The sequence below is a fragment of the Scardinius erythrophthalmus genome, assembly GCF_964197995.2.
Source record: "Scardinius erythrophthalmus genome assembly, chromosome: 10".
Classification (NCBI taxonomy): domain Eukaryota; kingdom Metazoa; phylum Chordata; class Actinopteri; order Cypriniformes; family Leuciscidae; genus Scardinius; species Scardinius erythrophthalmus.
Window position 1 is genome coordinate 43,584,188 of NC_138230.1, and position 15,316 is coordinate 43,599,503.

Sequence of the window (15,316 nt, forward strand, 5' to 3'; positions counted from 1 at the left end):
ATACTTCTATTGGTTATTTATTGGTAAGTTAACCAAAGGAATAATCTACTAATTGATACATTTATCGGGGAGAGAGAAACCAATACATTAATCGAATAAACAAATGCATTAAAAAAAATAAAAAAATAAAATCAGATAATTAAATATTTAATACATAAATATATTTTTTGTAAAACATTCTATATTTTAATGTATTTTTAATATATACTATAGTCACAACCATATTCACAACAAACCTGCGAATACATTGAAAGATTAAAAGACTACGCGGGGGGAAAAAGAGATGAATAAATCAGAGAATTAAATATTTTATATCTTATTATAATACTTTTATTAGTTATTTATTGGTAAGTTAACCAAAGGAATAATCTACTAATTGATACATTTATCGGGGAGGGAGAGAGAAACCAATAAATTAATTGAATAATCCCAAAAAAAAAAGAAAAAAAAAAAAAAAAAGAAAGGAGAGAATCAATAGATTGACCGTTAGAAAAAAGTAATTGAACGAATAAATCAGAGTATTAAATATATACGTTTATCATAAACATTCTACATTTTAATTTAATAAAACACATTTTTCAACAAACCTGTGGGTTTGAAAGATTAAAGCAGAAGTTAGATATTTACTGGTAAGCTAACCAAAGAAATAACGGACTAATTAGATTATTTATATATACTTTATATGATAGACTGACTATTTAGACGTGTTTCCACTGTCAGGGCAAAAGAATCAATAGATTGACTGATAAAAAATAAAACTGTATAATTAGTTGTAGCCTTCACATAATATGAAATGCAATATGATATAACATAGTATGCCGTTTTCAGTAGTGTTGGAGCACAATTCTTCTTCTTACCCGATGTTGAAAGCCGGGGTCTGGCTGAAGCCGAAGCCTCCGCTGGAGGGGTTTAGCGCGGGCATCGCTGGACTGGCAGCAGGAGTTGCTGGAGCCGCTGCCCCCCCGAAGCCAAACACATTACTGTTGCTCCCTGAGGCTCCAAACCCACCGGTGCTGCCGAACTGGAACCCTCCTTCAAACATAACACATGGAGGAACCGTAAGAGAGATGCATACAAATAACTAGGTTACAGGCAGGCGTTACTAGATGGCATGACTTATTTTTTGATTATGTCATCAAAAAAATAGGGGCTTTCGCACCGGGTAGTTGCAAGAACTCGCCACCAGGGTGGTTCCCTCAGAAAACTAATGGTTCCCTTAGGAACATTTTCCTGGTTGCATTCGCACCACCATTAGGAGCTCTGAAGTGACGTGAGCCGCGCTTGTTGTTGGGACTTTTATTTTGACAGTGCTGAGAAACGGCTCGTTTTAAAATCTTCCCGGGCTACTGACATTTGTTAAGAAATCTGCTTTAAACATTACCGTTTATCACTCATGATAACTTTCGTTAACTCTGTAATAAGTAAATCACTTCAAAAGCGAATTACTCTTTGACAGCGATGCCATGGAAATATACAAAGTGACCGCAAAAAAGGACAATATTCTAAAGACAATATGCACGCTTGTAACTCTAAAGTTATGAGACTCTAAAGTAGGAGCTCAATTAGTTCCTAAAAAGAGTTCCTAGAACTAAAATCGTTCCTAGTTCCTGCGGTGCGAACACGCCCAAAACCGGGAACTTCCACCAATAGTTTTAGGAACTCTGAAAAGGTTCCTCTGGTGCGAAAGCCCCTAATTTGAACTTGTAAATAATTTCCGATGCTGCTTTCTTCAACCAATGCAACGAATGTGAACGTTATCAAAGACTGACATTTGGTGGTACTTGAGCCCTATTCGGACGGGATTAGCTTTACAAGGGTGGATGGAGTAATGCAATTTTACCACAGGAAATCTGTAATATTAATGGCTAATTCACACGGGATAAGAGATCTCAGTAAAACTAGCAGAAGTGGGAGAGTGACTAGTTTTTCTGCGCATCACCATCACTCCTGTCCTTGTGTGTATTACGTTGCTTCCTGATATCACGTGCGCAAACACATATAACCTATAATTATAGATATAAAACAGTTATGTCCAGTCAAACGATGTATTAATTAACTTCAGATTGGATTGTGTTGGTAAAAGGCACTTATCTAACGCTAAAAGATGTTTCGAGCCTCTAACAAGTGCTTTCGATCTTCTTTCTGATCAAAATGGTGTGTGTAAAACACTCGAGTTTTGCCACAGACTCGTCCCAGCGACTAGAACGCAACTGATGCTTTTCCAAGCGTTTCCATACTTGAAAAACTACTTTTAAACAGGAAATGACGGAATATTTACGTACAGCGGGTGTATTCGCATGGGATTAGTATTACCTTAGGTAATTTTTCCAGACCTTTTTACTGAAGGTAAAAGTCGCTGTAATCTTTACTGGCATTGTCCGTGATGATCACTGAGATGCACATTCGGACGGGACTAAAATCACAGAGAAGCTCTGGTAATTATTACTTTACCCCAACTCTCCATGTTAAACTAGTCCCGTCCGAATAGGGCTAAAGATGGTCAAGTTACTCACAAAAGTTTAGAATGAAATGAGATGCTGATGTTCATGTTTCTCTGACCTTGGCCCGTGGAGGCAGCAGTCGATCCAAACGTAGGTGTAGGATTGGTTTGCTGACCGAATACAGGGGCGGTGTTCGACTTGGCTCCAAACGCAGACGCTGGGGGAGCGCTGGCCGAGAATGAAGGTGCCGATGACCCGAACGCAGGAGCACTGGGTTGAGACGCGTTTTGTCCGAAGATTGGGGCCTGTCCGGTGCCAAAGCCGGATGAAGGAGCGGCAGAACTAAAGACAAACGGGGAGGGGTTGGCAGACGGAGCTGGAGCTGCAAGAGAAATTAGATGTTAGGCACATTTATACAGGATGACGACCAAAGGGCAGAAGCACTAGGGCTGTCGCAGCGAAAGAATAGGCGCGTTTCCATTACAGATGAGTGCAAAAGTTTGCCATTTTTTTCTAAATGTCGACAAAAAACTATTGTGAAATGACGGTCTTTCCATTAACCGATGTTATGTGACTAAAAATCATGGCGACGGATGTTGGTAGGTTTAAGTATATCCCAGCCACTGCACTGGCCATTATTATTAACTGAAGGACACGTATTTGTGTGTTATCCAAGCGTTAATGGTAAGGAAAGACCCTTATACTTGGAACGGCTAGTATTTCTGGGTGTTTCTCCCTCATATCTGCTTCGAGGTCTTGATTGTGGCATTTCTTTGAGGTTTAGAATCCAGTATTCCTGTAATTCTTTTGTCTTTTATGAATTTAATAAAGAACTCTGTCTCGTATTCTGTCCAAACACACCGCCTCATCTACGTCAGCTGACCTGAAAATGCGCAAAAACTGTTTCCATTGCAGTTTTCTGAATTATTTCTTTTTAGAATTGCCTGAAAAACCTCCTCATGAGAGCGTAAAAACTTTTTTGCGAAATTGACGCGTTTCCATTGGGCGTATTTTCACGTATTTTTCTTTCACGCGTATTTTATTTTTCGCAATTTCAATTTGCGCAGTTTGAAAGGTAATGGAAACACGGCTAAATTCCTTTGCGGTAATTTTGAGTCGTGATATGCAGCATTATCGCCATGTTTATTCGTTGTGGTCAGCAGGCATGAAAACGAGGACATAAGTAACCAATAAAACCAAAACTAAACAGAGCGTTGAAAATAAAGGAAGTGAATTAAACAATGTCAAAATAAGGGTCTACATAACACAACATAAACCTGAAACCTAAGCTCGTTAGGCTATTGTTATGTGTGACCCTGGATCACGTCACCAGTCGCATGGGTTTATTTGTGGCAATAGCCAACAATACATTGTATGGGTCAAAATGATAATTCATTTAACATTCAATACACCTTCACGAAGTGCAAAACAAAGGCGTAGCCTTATGAAGAAAAGAAAAAACAGGCAAATATCACGGTTGTTGGCTTGTCAGTATCGCGGTATTACAATATTGCAGTTAACGTGGCAGCCCTAAGAAGCACAATGTGGGATTTTTGGAGGCAAACCAACCGGTTTAGGCTTGTTAAGCAGAAATCACCATGCTAAACAGTCTTATTATCATTTGTAACTTATTTAACAATCAATACACCTTCATGAAAAGCAAAACAAGAAAGGCGTAGCCTTATGAAAAAAGAAAACAGGCAAATATCACGGTTGCTTGCATTCCTTTGCGGTTGGCTTGTCAGTATCGCGGCATTACAATATTGCGGTTATCACGACAGCCCTAAGAAGCACACTATGGGATTGTTGGAGGGAAACTAACCGGCAGAGGCTGGGGTGGAGGACGCAACAGCACCAAAATTGAAAGAAGGGCCAGATGAGTTTGAGCCCGAGCCAAATTGGAAAGGTTGTGCTGGTGCAGGTGCAGCAGAAGGAGCCGCAGGTGCCGGGGTCTGGCTGTCCTGCTGTCCGAACACGAAAGTCTTTGTCATGGTAAGTTCAGAGGAGGAACTCTGGCCGAATACAAAGGTGCTTGAGGGAGCAGGGGTAGGAGCCAGGGAAGAGGTAGTGGGAGTGATGAAAAGGCTGGGGGTGGAGCTGGATGAAGCTGGGGTGCTCGAGGAGTTGGCCATGAAGCCAAAATGGGGCGTTGGAGCAGATGTGTCTGGAAAGCACATATTTGGAGAGTCAAATTGAGGTACTACAAGAATATGGTATAGTGTGCTGCAGGGATGATGTATTTTTGTAGAACAAAACCCAGAGAAGAGAAGCATTTTAGCACTTCTGTTACAATCGTCTCAAAGTCAATGGTTTTTTGGTAGGGATGCACGATATATCGGCTACCATATCGGTATCAGCCGATATGTTAATTTTTGTTTATATTATCGGCCTGATAAGAAAACTTGGCCGATATATTAAAGCCGATTAATAATGGATTATTTCCTTAAGCTGAGACACTTCAAATGCAAACTGTTCAACATGGTTTTGAATTGCTTGAAATGTAACTGGAATCACTTTGAAAAGGATATCGGCTACATGAAATTATGAGAACATTATAATTGTGTGCTTAGGATGTGGATTTTAATGGTGAGACTTGTTTTTGTAATCAGGCTCTCAAAAATTATATAAAAATTTGGATTTGGATTTATCTGCCAATATATCAGTTATCGGCTTTCAAATATAAAGAATTATCGGTTATTGGTATCGGCCAATTTTCATATCGGTGCATCCCTAGTTTAAGTGAACAAAAACTTGTGTTAGTCACAACTTATTTTCTGCAATAAAACAAAAGCCAATGGAAAAATCCCATTGGGTGTTTGTCGAGAAAACCAGGGTGATGTGAATTCACTACAAAAGTACGTCATCACTGAAGCGCTCTATAGCTTTAAGAGAGCATCAAAAGACCATACGGTTTCACCCACCTGTTATACTCTGTCCAAAGCCAAATGACGGCTTTGGGGGTTCTGTTGACTCGGCAGTTTTCCCAAACGTAAGCGTCGGCGTAGGCTTGGGGAAATCTTTTGGAGGGTCTGGCTCGCTGAAAGAGAAGCCCAAGTTTGCCGTTGGTTTCTCGGCTTCCTTGGAAGCACCGAACAAGAACGCATTTGAGGGTGCAGAGGTGTCCTTTTTCTCTTCTGGTTTTCCAAAGGTGAAGGTAGGCGTCACCAGCGTTTGCTCTTTCGTTGCTTGTTCCACAAACTTCGAGGCAGAAGATTCAGCTACTAAAGACTTGCCAAAAATAGGGATGGCGTTCGCTGCTGTTGTTGTTGTTGTCGTCGACGTTGAGGTGGTTGAAGCAGTTTCTGAGAAAGCAGGAGCATTTTCTTTCTCAGCCTTGGACTGGGGCGCAGAGAAACTAAAGGATGAATTTGAGCTTTCTTTCTCATTGGGTTTAGCTCCAAATAAAAATGCAGAGTTTTCAGAGCCAGAAGCTTGAGAGCTGAAAGTGATTCCACTTCCGCCACCAAATTTAAATCCTGTACTAGAATCCTGAGATTTAGTTTTTTCTTCGATTATGTCATCATTCATGGGTCCACTAAAGCCAAAGGCCCTTGTGGCCCTTGTTAAACTCTCTTTTGTCGCTGTGGATTCTGACGAGGCACTTCCAAGTTTGACCCCACCAGAACCTGCATCCGAGAACGAGCCTCCAAATTTGAAGCCCTCTGATTTTGAGGTCGAGTCGGAAGTCCCGATTCCAAATTTAAATCCTCCCGCGGTGGAAGAATCTGAGAAAGAGCCTCCGAACTTTAATCCAGCAGAGGTCGAGTCCGTAGAGCCGGTACCAAACTTAAAACCAGATGAACTTGAGTCTGTACTGTTGGACTGAACGCCAAAAGATGAACTAAAACCTGAAAAACAGCAAGATTTCTGGTCATTAGTCTGCTTCTACAAAACGGTAGCGTCGCAAAATCTGACTCCTGGAAATATGATTGCAAGGCACTTTACCTTTGGACTCTATTTTAGCTCCGGGTTTTGCTGACTGGCAGGCCACACACTGCTGGTCCACTGCCTTATTTTGAACACAGCACACCTCACACTCCCAGCTCCCCTCAGGTTTCTTGAACTTGTCACCGAATCCCAACAAAGACTCAGCAGATGTTGCAGGTGCAGAGACTGGAGTCGAGACCACAGCGGCTACAGCTCCTGTAAAACACCAAGAGTAAGACGTCAGGGACGCAAATATCAGTTTGATTAGGCGGATATTGAAAGCTAGGCTTTTCAGTAGGGTTGGGTATCGTTTGGAATTTAACGATTCCTAATTTCGATTCCAATAAGAAAAAAGAAAGAAAAAAAAAACATTCATTTACATTTAGTCTTATAGCAAAACATTTAATTGTAGCTGAATATCATGAACAAAAATCAACAGGCTAGGAACACTTACACAAGGAACGTTTGCCTGTGGTTTAAAAACACCATAGAAAAACAATTAGCCTAACTAAGATAAATTTCTAAGATAAACTAAGATAAATTGTTTTAAAGGTGCCCTAGAATGTGAAATTGAATTTATCTTGGCATAGTTAAATAACAAGAGTTCAGTACATGGACATGACATACAGTGAGTCTCAAACACCATAGTTTTCACTTTCTTATTTAAATCTCGTTTTTGAAAAACACCCCTGAAAAACAGGCGAATCTCCACATAACACCAACTGTGACGCAACAGTTGGGATCATTAATATGTACGCCTCTAAATATTTGCATAAGCCAGCCCATGCTCAGTGCCAGGCGAAACTGCACAGCCGAATCATCGGAAGTTCTGCAGGTGAAGAAACAAGCGAGGATCATAGAGAAAATGGCAGATCTATCTATAATCTATCTATAATCTATCTATAATCGGATACCGCTACAGTTTAATTCGAAGTTGTTAGTTGCTCTGCCCATTTCACCGCGGACTGTTTTTCTAACCTGGAACAATATCAAGCAGCCAGGCTTCTCTCGGCGTCTCAAACGGACGAAGGGGGCAATTTCAACTAACGTTATATTCCCGCAAGCGGCAAGTAGTGATTTTATTAACGATAATTTACACTGTGTTATCTAGATCCAGCGCGATATTGTTTTTTCCTCGAGAGACATCGTGGCTTGCAGACGAGCGAACGAAGCATGGCAGTTGTTCAGTGTTTGGATGTAACTACAAATGAACACAAAAACATTTTTTTTAGCTCCTTCATCCGAGCCTCTGGAGAACCAGTGGGTTATGTGAATTTCTGATGTGTAATTGTTCAAGTCCAGAGAGATAATCTTTCTCTCAAAGTCGTTCAACACTGTTTATGCCTCAGTAAATCGCGTTGCAGTGATAAGATCTTCATTCACGCGATCGACAGGCTGTCATCTGCTCAATGCTGGAATAGATCTAAATACTAAAAAAACTTATCATGATTCGTTAATCCCGATAGCTGTAATAGTAAAAACGTATAATCGCTGTAATAGTAAATGTTTTGCAGATAGCTCTACATGTAATGCCAGATATTTCATATGCAAGCATGTCAGCCAATCACAGCAGTGGGCGTTTACACTGAAGTCTCACAGCAGACACGCCCCTTCAAACAGAGTGTCCAGATCAGGGTATGAAATCAGGCTAGGAAATATGCCTTTTATTTCTAAATTATAACAAATTTTGATCTAATAAACATACTAACATTATAAGGGCACCCCAGGAAACATTATAAAATAATAAAATAATCCATTCTACGGCACCTTTAAGATTTGCAGGTATTTAGGAACAGAAACTAATCAAATATAAAACAAAGTCAAGAACGAGTGAATTTGTCTTTTGTTGTTTGATTAGTGTTATTAGAGACAGCAGAAGAAATTTTAGGCTGCTGTCACTTTAAGAGGCGCACGGATCCAATATACTGTTACACACGCGAGTTGTCTCACACTTGAATGGTTTAAACTAGGGCTGTCAAAAGATTAATTGCGATTAATCGCATCCAAAATAAAAGTTTGTGTTTAAATAATATATGTGTGTACTGTATATAATTAAATGTGTATATATAAATACAAACACATGCTTGTATATATTTAAGAAATTTGTAAAATTAAAAAATATTATATTTATATATAATATAAATTATATATAAATATATACAGTATATGTATGCAAATATTTCTTAAATATATACATGTATGTGTGTGTATTTATATATACAAAATAATTATACACAGTACACACACATATATTATGTAAACACAAACTTTTATTTTGGATGCGATTAATCGCGATTAATCTTTTGACAGCCCTAGTTTAAAGTTATTGAAATGCTCACAAAGGAATCGATAAGAAGAATCGAAATTTTATTTTATAACAAGTATCCGATTCCTGACCTCATGTATTCGATTCCAGAATTGGAATCTATTTTCGATTCCCAACACTATTTTTCAGACCAAAAAGAACTCAGACTCTTTAAATAGAAACTCTTTTCTACCAGATTTCTTAGGCGTTAAAGGGGCTGTCCATCTTTTTTTTTTTTGTTGGTTATTAAAATGTTTTAAATCTTAGTAAAACTTTACCTGGTTTAGAGCTGAGACAGGATACGCATTTGACATCCTGTGCCTTGTTCCGAACCAAGCACACGTCACAATCCCAAGACCCCTCTGGCTTCTTAAACTTGTCCCCAAATCCTAACAGTCCAGTTGCTGTAGATGGCTTTTCAGTAGGGTTGGGTATCGCTTGAATTTTAACGATTCCTAATTTCAAATCCAATAAGAAAAGAAAAAGAAGAAAAAAAACTTAGATATCATTCACATTTAGTCTTATAACAAAAAAATTAACTGTAGCTGAATATAATGAACAAAAATCAACAGGCTAAAGAACACTTACACAAGGAACGTTTGCCTGTGGTTTAAAAACAACATAGAAAAACAACTAGCCTAATTTAAGACAAGTAAACACTCAGTAATTACAAAAACAACAAAAAAATAAATACAACTGAACAAAGATACGATTGAAATAAACCGTTTTAAAGGAACACTCCACCATAATCACCATCTTTCCTACATTTAGATAGGTGGGCAAATGCATTTTTGTCTCAGTGCATGCACATTTTTAGTTTGGCAGCGCCGCCGCTAGCTTAGCTTAGCATAATGAATGGAATCCTTTGTTGCCAGCTAGCATGTCATGAGTAAAAGTAAAAAAAAAACACCTAATTACTTCTTGTGGCCTGCGTATTCACAACGAGTACAAATAGCAATGCAGATTAACACTAGGCGGTTTCCTAGGCAGATTTTGACTTGGGACTATATTAGGGGTGAAGCACAGGCGAAGCACTGCTACTTGGGCGCAGAGATATCACACAACACCTGAAATCCCCCAACTTCCGTCAACATACCGGCGTGAATAGTAGCCGGCTATTTTTCCTACAGTAGACAGTGAATGGCGATGAACATGGCAGATTTTAAGAGACGAGGAGGGTGACTTCTCAGACAGTCAAGATCCAGAACCATACCTCTATGAACCAGAGTTTTCAGAAGAGGAGCTGCGTGCGTTGGAAATAGAATGACAGGAAGAGGAGGTTGCGATCGCTCAACAGCCTGAGGACGTGAGGATGAGAGTCAACACAAACTGGTGGTGAGTGTGATATCTCTGCGCCCAAGTAGCAGTGCTTCGCCTGTGCTTCACCCCAATACAGTCCCATGTCAAAATCTGCCTAGGAATTCGCCTAGTCTTAATCTGCATTGCTATTTGTACTCGTTGTGAATACGCAGGCCACAAGAAGTAATTCGTTTTTATTTTTTAGCACTTTTACTCATGACATGCTAGCTGGCAACAAAGGATTCCATTCATTATGCTAAGCTAAGATATCGGTGGCGCTTCCAAACTAAAACAATGCATGCGCTGAGACAAAAATACGTTTGCCCACATATCTAAATGTAGGAAAGACGGTGAATAAGCCCTATTTCAAAAAACAGTGGAGTGTTCCTTTAAGATTCAGGTATTTAGGAACTGAAACGGTAATCAAATTTAAAATAACACCGCATTTTATAAATAAAATATACATTACAAATATAGTTACAAAAGTTAGATTTTCTCTGTTTGATTAGTGTTATTATAGAGACGGCAGCAGGAATATTAGGCTGCTGTCACTTTAAGAGCCGCACGGATCCAATATACTGTTACACACGCGAGTTGTCTCATGCTTGAATGATTTAAAGTTATACTGAAATGCTCACAAAGGAATCGATAAGAGGAATCAATTTTTATTTTATAACAAGTATCCGATTCCTGACCTCATGTACTACATGCTTTTTTGATTCCCAACGCTATTTTTCAGAACAAATTTTAAAGAGATACTCCACCGTCTTTTCATATTAAACTATGTTATTCCCTTAACTAAGACGAGTTGATACATACCTCTCTCGTCTCAGTGCGTGCACTCAATCGCTCTGTCTTGCGGTGAAACTTTGTTCACTCAGTTCATTCAATACGGGCCAAGCAGAGAAGCTACCAAACACCTCCACGTTTTCCCTATTTAAACACAGTTACTCGCGTAGTGTAACTCGACCTAGGACGGTGACACAAAACAAAACGTTGCGCTTTTCTAAGCGTGTAAAATGGATAACTATATTGTATGGCGGAAAACCATAGCAAGTGCTTATGAGCACTTCGACTTGGTGGAGTAATATCTTCACTCGTGAAAAATCCTCTCACCGGCCCCCGCTCCCTCTGGTGAAGATATTACTCCGCCAAGAGGAAGTGCTTACAAGCACTTGCTATGGTATTCCGCCATACAATATAGTTATCCATTTTACACGCTTAGAAAAGCGCAATGTTTTGTTTTGTGTCACCGTCCTAGGTCGAGTTACACTACGCGAGTAACTGTGTTTAAATAGGGAAAACGTGGAGGTGTTTGGTAGCTTCTCTGCTTGGCCCGTATTGAATGAACTGAGTGAACAAAGTTTCGCCGCGCGCCAGAGCGATTGAGTGCACGCACTGAGACGAGAGAGGTATGTATCAACTCGTCTTAGTTAAGGGAATAACATAGTTTAATATGAAAAGACGGTGGAGTATCCCTTTAAGAGAAACTCTTTTCTACCAGATTTCATAGGCGTTTTTTTTTGGGGGGGTATTAAAATGTTTTAAATCTTAGTAAAACTTTACCTGGTTTAGAAGTCTGACAGGATACGCATTTGACATCCTGTGCCTTGTTCTGAACCAAGCACACGTCACAATCCCAAGACCCCTCTGGCTTCTTAAACTTGTCCCCAAATCCTAACAGTCCAGTTGCTGTAGATGAAGCGGCAGTCGTTGTGGTTGTAGAGAGAGTGGATGAGGTCTCAGAAAGAGCCGGTAGAGTCAGTCTGGATTTCACTCCAGTCCCGGGTTTGGCTGTCTCACAAGCTACACATTTAATTACTTCCGGTTTGTTTCTGACCAAACATGTGTCACAATCCCAGCTACCAGCTGGAGGAGCAAAGAGAGAACTAATACTTGCAGGAGCTTCTGCGGGTTTACTGTCCGATTTAGAGGCAGAGTCTGTGTTGGGTTGTGGTGCGCAACAAGCAACACACTTTTTGTCCGAGGACTTGTTTTGCAATAGGCAAGAGTCACAGCTCCATGAACCTGCAGGTGGCCTAAACTTGTCACCGAAACCAGAAAAAGTAGCAGATGATAATGAAGCAGACTGTGAAGGTTTATCAGCAGAGTTCTGAGAGGGGGATGCAAACCCTGGAAAAGAGAAAAGGGTAATTAAATACACTCAAATAGCAACACGCCATTAAAAACCTTTACTTAAAAGCATATCATACCAGGTCCCTTAAGTATATCCAATACACTGCCCTGTTTTAAGACCTTTGCAGGTTTGAAGGGTCCTTCAAACTCTTTTTCCTCACTGGCCACTGATTTGACTGCGAAACATGCAGGGAAGAAACATCAACACCACCAAAACCTGACTTCAAATGAAAGCACATCTGCTTTGCAAAACAAGCCTTACCTGGTGCTACTGTTGGAACAATTTTCCCATTGGAGTAAGAAGGGCCTGTTTTCAAAGTCGGTGCACTGAAGGTGAATCCAGCCTGCAGGGAAGAATCATCATCATCATCATTACAGATGCTTGTTTTGCATGAATAAGTGTAATTTTATAGTATATATTATATATAATAGGGGTGGAACGGTACATGTATTCGTATTGAACCGAAACGGTACGGGCGTCACGGTTCGGTGCTTAAATTTACATGGAGAATACACGCTATAAAAATAAATAAAACTTGCGTGCAAATTAATTAATGTAATGCGGAACTACTGTTAGATACGCAGGTTCTTTAGGGACACCTAATCTGTAGCCCCGCCTTAGCTCTGAAGCAGGCTGTGATGTAAAGATTGTAATGCTGGGAATATATAATAGAGAGCGATCGATATTTGTGCGCGTGTGTGAGGCGCGGCCGCGATCGAACAGTGGAAACATAAAAACATACTCCGTCATTTTGTTTATACAGGACATCATTCAAACGGCAAAGTGTTTAAGTTAGTGTTAATTAAAATTAATGAAAACAAATATTAATCTGAAATGTAACAAATTAATTTAATTCATTCAGGTACAATTACCAAACATATCTCAAGGTATTTTTGTATTTTTATTAATTTAATTAATAAACTAATTATATAAAACTATTGTCAGTGCACTACTGGTTCTATGCCTTTACTTTATTAATAAAACTTATTTAAAAAATACAAGGCTTAAGTAATTTATTTTCCTTTGGTGGTACATCCTGAGACATGCACAAGCCTTCCGCATTTTTGTTTTGCTTTTCCCTCCATTGTACCGAACCGTGATGTCTGAACCGAACCATGACTTCTGTGTACCGTTCCACCCATAATATATAAATATATTTACTTGTTTTTCATGAAAGTATTTTACAACAATACAAAGAGAAATGTGTAACATTTTAACAGATTTAGCGCTACACTTATTAACTTGTATTTGTTCTGCATCTCCACAAAAAAAAAACCTCACTAAATGTTTAATTTAAAACAAACCTATTTTTCTAGAGTAACTTTTGCTGCTGAATTTTCCACTAATCTAGTTTATAATAGTATTGTCATAGATTATGATCACAATTTTTTAATATGTTGTTTTTCTTTATAATGAGGTTTAACACACAAAAGAGTAATTATAAGTTCAACACGCAGAGGTATAGAAATTTTACATTGATTTAAAAACATAAAAACAAAACTGTGCTGATATCGGATTGGTATCAGCCAATACTTCATTTTTGGTATCGAATCTGAAAAAATGGTATCTGTGCATCTCTTATTATCATTACAGATGCTTGTTTTGCATGAAACGGTGTAAAAGAATAAAGGAAACCTACTGATGGAGAGAAAGTTGGAGGACTGGCTGCTGTGGCCTTTACGATAGGTGAGGAGAATGTAAATGGGACAGATGGTGGTGTGGATGGTGCCACTGGCTCCTGATTAAAAAAAAAAAAAAAAGGGTTAAAGATACTTGTCCTCGTTATTTGTCCAACATAACAGCAATGAGCACCTTTCAGTTTACTGAGCCAAGACTATGTCAGAGAAAAGGGGTCAGAGGTAAAGTAATACCTTATTTGCTGGCGGTTCCTCAGAGACGGTTGCAAGTGGTGTTGTGCCGGAGGTGAACGAGGAGGAAGGGGGAGGAGAGGAGAAATTAAATGTGGGCAAAGTGAAATTGCTGGGAAGAGAAGCAGGCGGCAGGTCTGGGTCCTCAGCAAGCTGAAAGTAAAACAGTCTACCTGAGCATCAAACCATTCCCAAAACATTGGTTTAACAAAGCATATAACCAGCAGAACATCTGACCTCATCGTCAGGCCGTTTGGATGAAGGTCTAATCGCTCTTTCCCGCTTCATTTTGCCTCCTCCTGAAGCAGCGCTGCTGGGCGCTGGGGTGCTGGACAACGGGTAGGACATACTGCTTGTACTGGAGACAAAGGAATTGATGGATTGAGTGTTTATGCAAGAGAAGACACTAACAGCTCACGGTCTATCCAAAAAGAGAAGAGAATTCTATCGCCCGTTTCACACTGGACATGTAAGCACATTTTTACAAACATATACATATAAGTGCTGTGCAACGATTAATCGCATCCAAAATAAGTTTGTGTTTACATAATATATGTGTGAGTACTGTGTAATTTTGTATATATAAATACACACACATGCATGTATATATTTAAGAAATATTTGCAAGTATATACTTTATATATTTATGCATAAATATTTTATATATAAAGAACACATTTTTCTTAAATATATACATGCATGTGTGTGTGTGTGTGTGTATTTATACATACAAAATAATTATACACAGTACACACTTATATTATGTAAACACAAACTTTTTTTTGGATGCGATTTATCATTGCCTAGCATTAATATATTTTATATAGTATGTGTGCAAGAGGAACACTGTCACATCACAGAGAATTCCACACATGATAAATCAAAGCATGTGGCAGGCAATGGTCAGAGAAGCCCGCCTGAAAAAGGTGACAATGGATGATACGAGTCTGTTTTTGCAGTACACAACAAATGCTGCCAGTGTGAAAGCACAAAGGCCGTGTTCTGCTCCCGCTCTGCTAGCAAACAGCTTCTGCGCTGCTTATGTGTTCAGTGTGAAACAGGCGAGATGTTAAATTACCATAAACCATCTGCTCTTACCTGGTAGATGGAGCCTGGGAGGGATCTGAGATTGGAGGAGATTGTCTTACCGGCTAAGAAAGGAAACAAAGAATCAAAACATCATCCACTTAATTACAGTGCTTCAAGGTACTTTTCATAAAGACTCTTTTTTTTAAGATAGTTCAGGCCTTATGCACACATTTGAAAGTCTCTTTATGCTCACCAAGACTGCATTTATTTGAACAAAACAGGAAAAATAGTAATTAAATAATAATATTTG

At 39.2% G+C, this 15,316-nt stretch overlaps 1 protein-coding gene across 2 annotated transcripts in view; it reads right to left on the bottom strand.

Moving 5' to 3' along the window:
* The window catches only part of nup153 (nucleoporin 153), a 29,987-nt gene that overhangs the window by 1,705 nt on the left and 12,966 nt on the right, over positions 1 to 15,316 (bottom strand). The window contains exons 10-22 of one of the 2 annotated variants that reach the window (XM_081377139.1): positions 15,076 to 15,128; positions 14,215 to 14,335; positions 13,981 to 14,130; positions 13,749 to 13,847; positions 12,371 to 12,452; positions 12,186 to 12,284; positions 11,539 to 12,105; positions 8,952 to 9,128; positions 6,387 to 6,584; positions 5,363 to 6,289; positions 4,264 to 4,605; positions 2,560 to 2,823; positions 858 to 1,032 (exon numbers count right to left, since the gene is read on the bottom strand). In XM_081377139.1, the coding sequence (XP_081233265.1) occupies positions 858 to 1,032; positions 2,560 to 2,823; positions 4,264 to 4,605; positions 5,363 to 6,289; positions 6,387 to 6,584; positions 8,952 to 9,128; positions 11,539 to 12,105; positions 12,186 to 12,284; positions 12,371 to 12,452; positions 13,749 to 13,847; positions 13,981 to 14,130; positions 14,215 to 14,335; positions 15,076 to 15,128 (3,254 nt within the window). The remainder of the gene's footprint in view (positions 1 to 857; positions 1,033 to 2,559; positions 2,824 to 4,263; positions 4,606 to 5,362; positions 6,290 to 6,386; positions 6,585 to 8,951; positions 9,129 to 11,538; positions 12,106 to 12,185; positions 12,285 to 12,370; positions 12,453 to 13,748; positions 13,848 to 13,980; positions 14,131 to 14,214; positions 14,336 to 15,075; positions 15,129 to 15,316) is intronic. The other variant, XM_081377140.1, reaches the window with a different exon arrangement.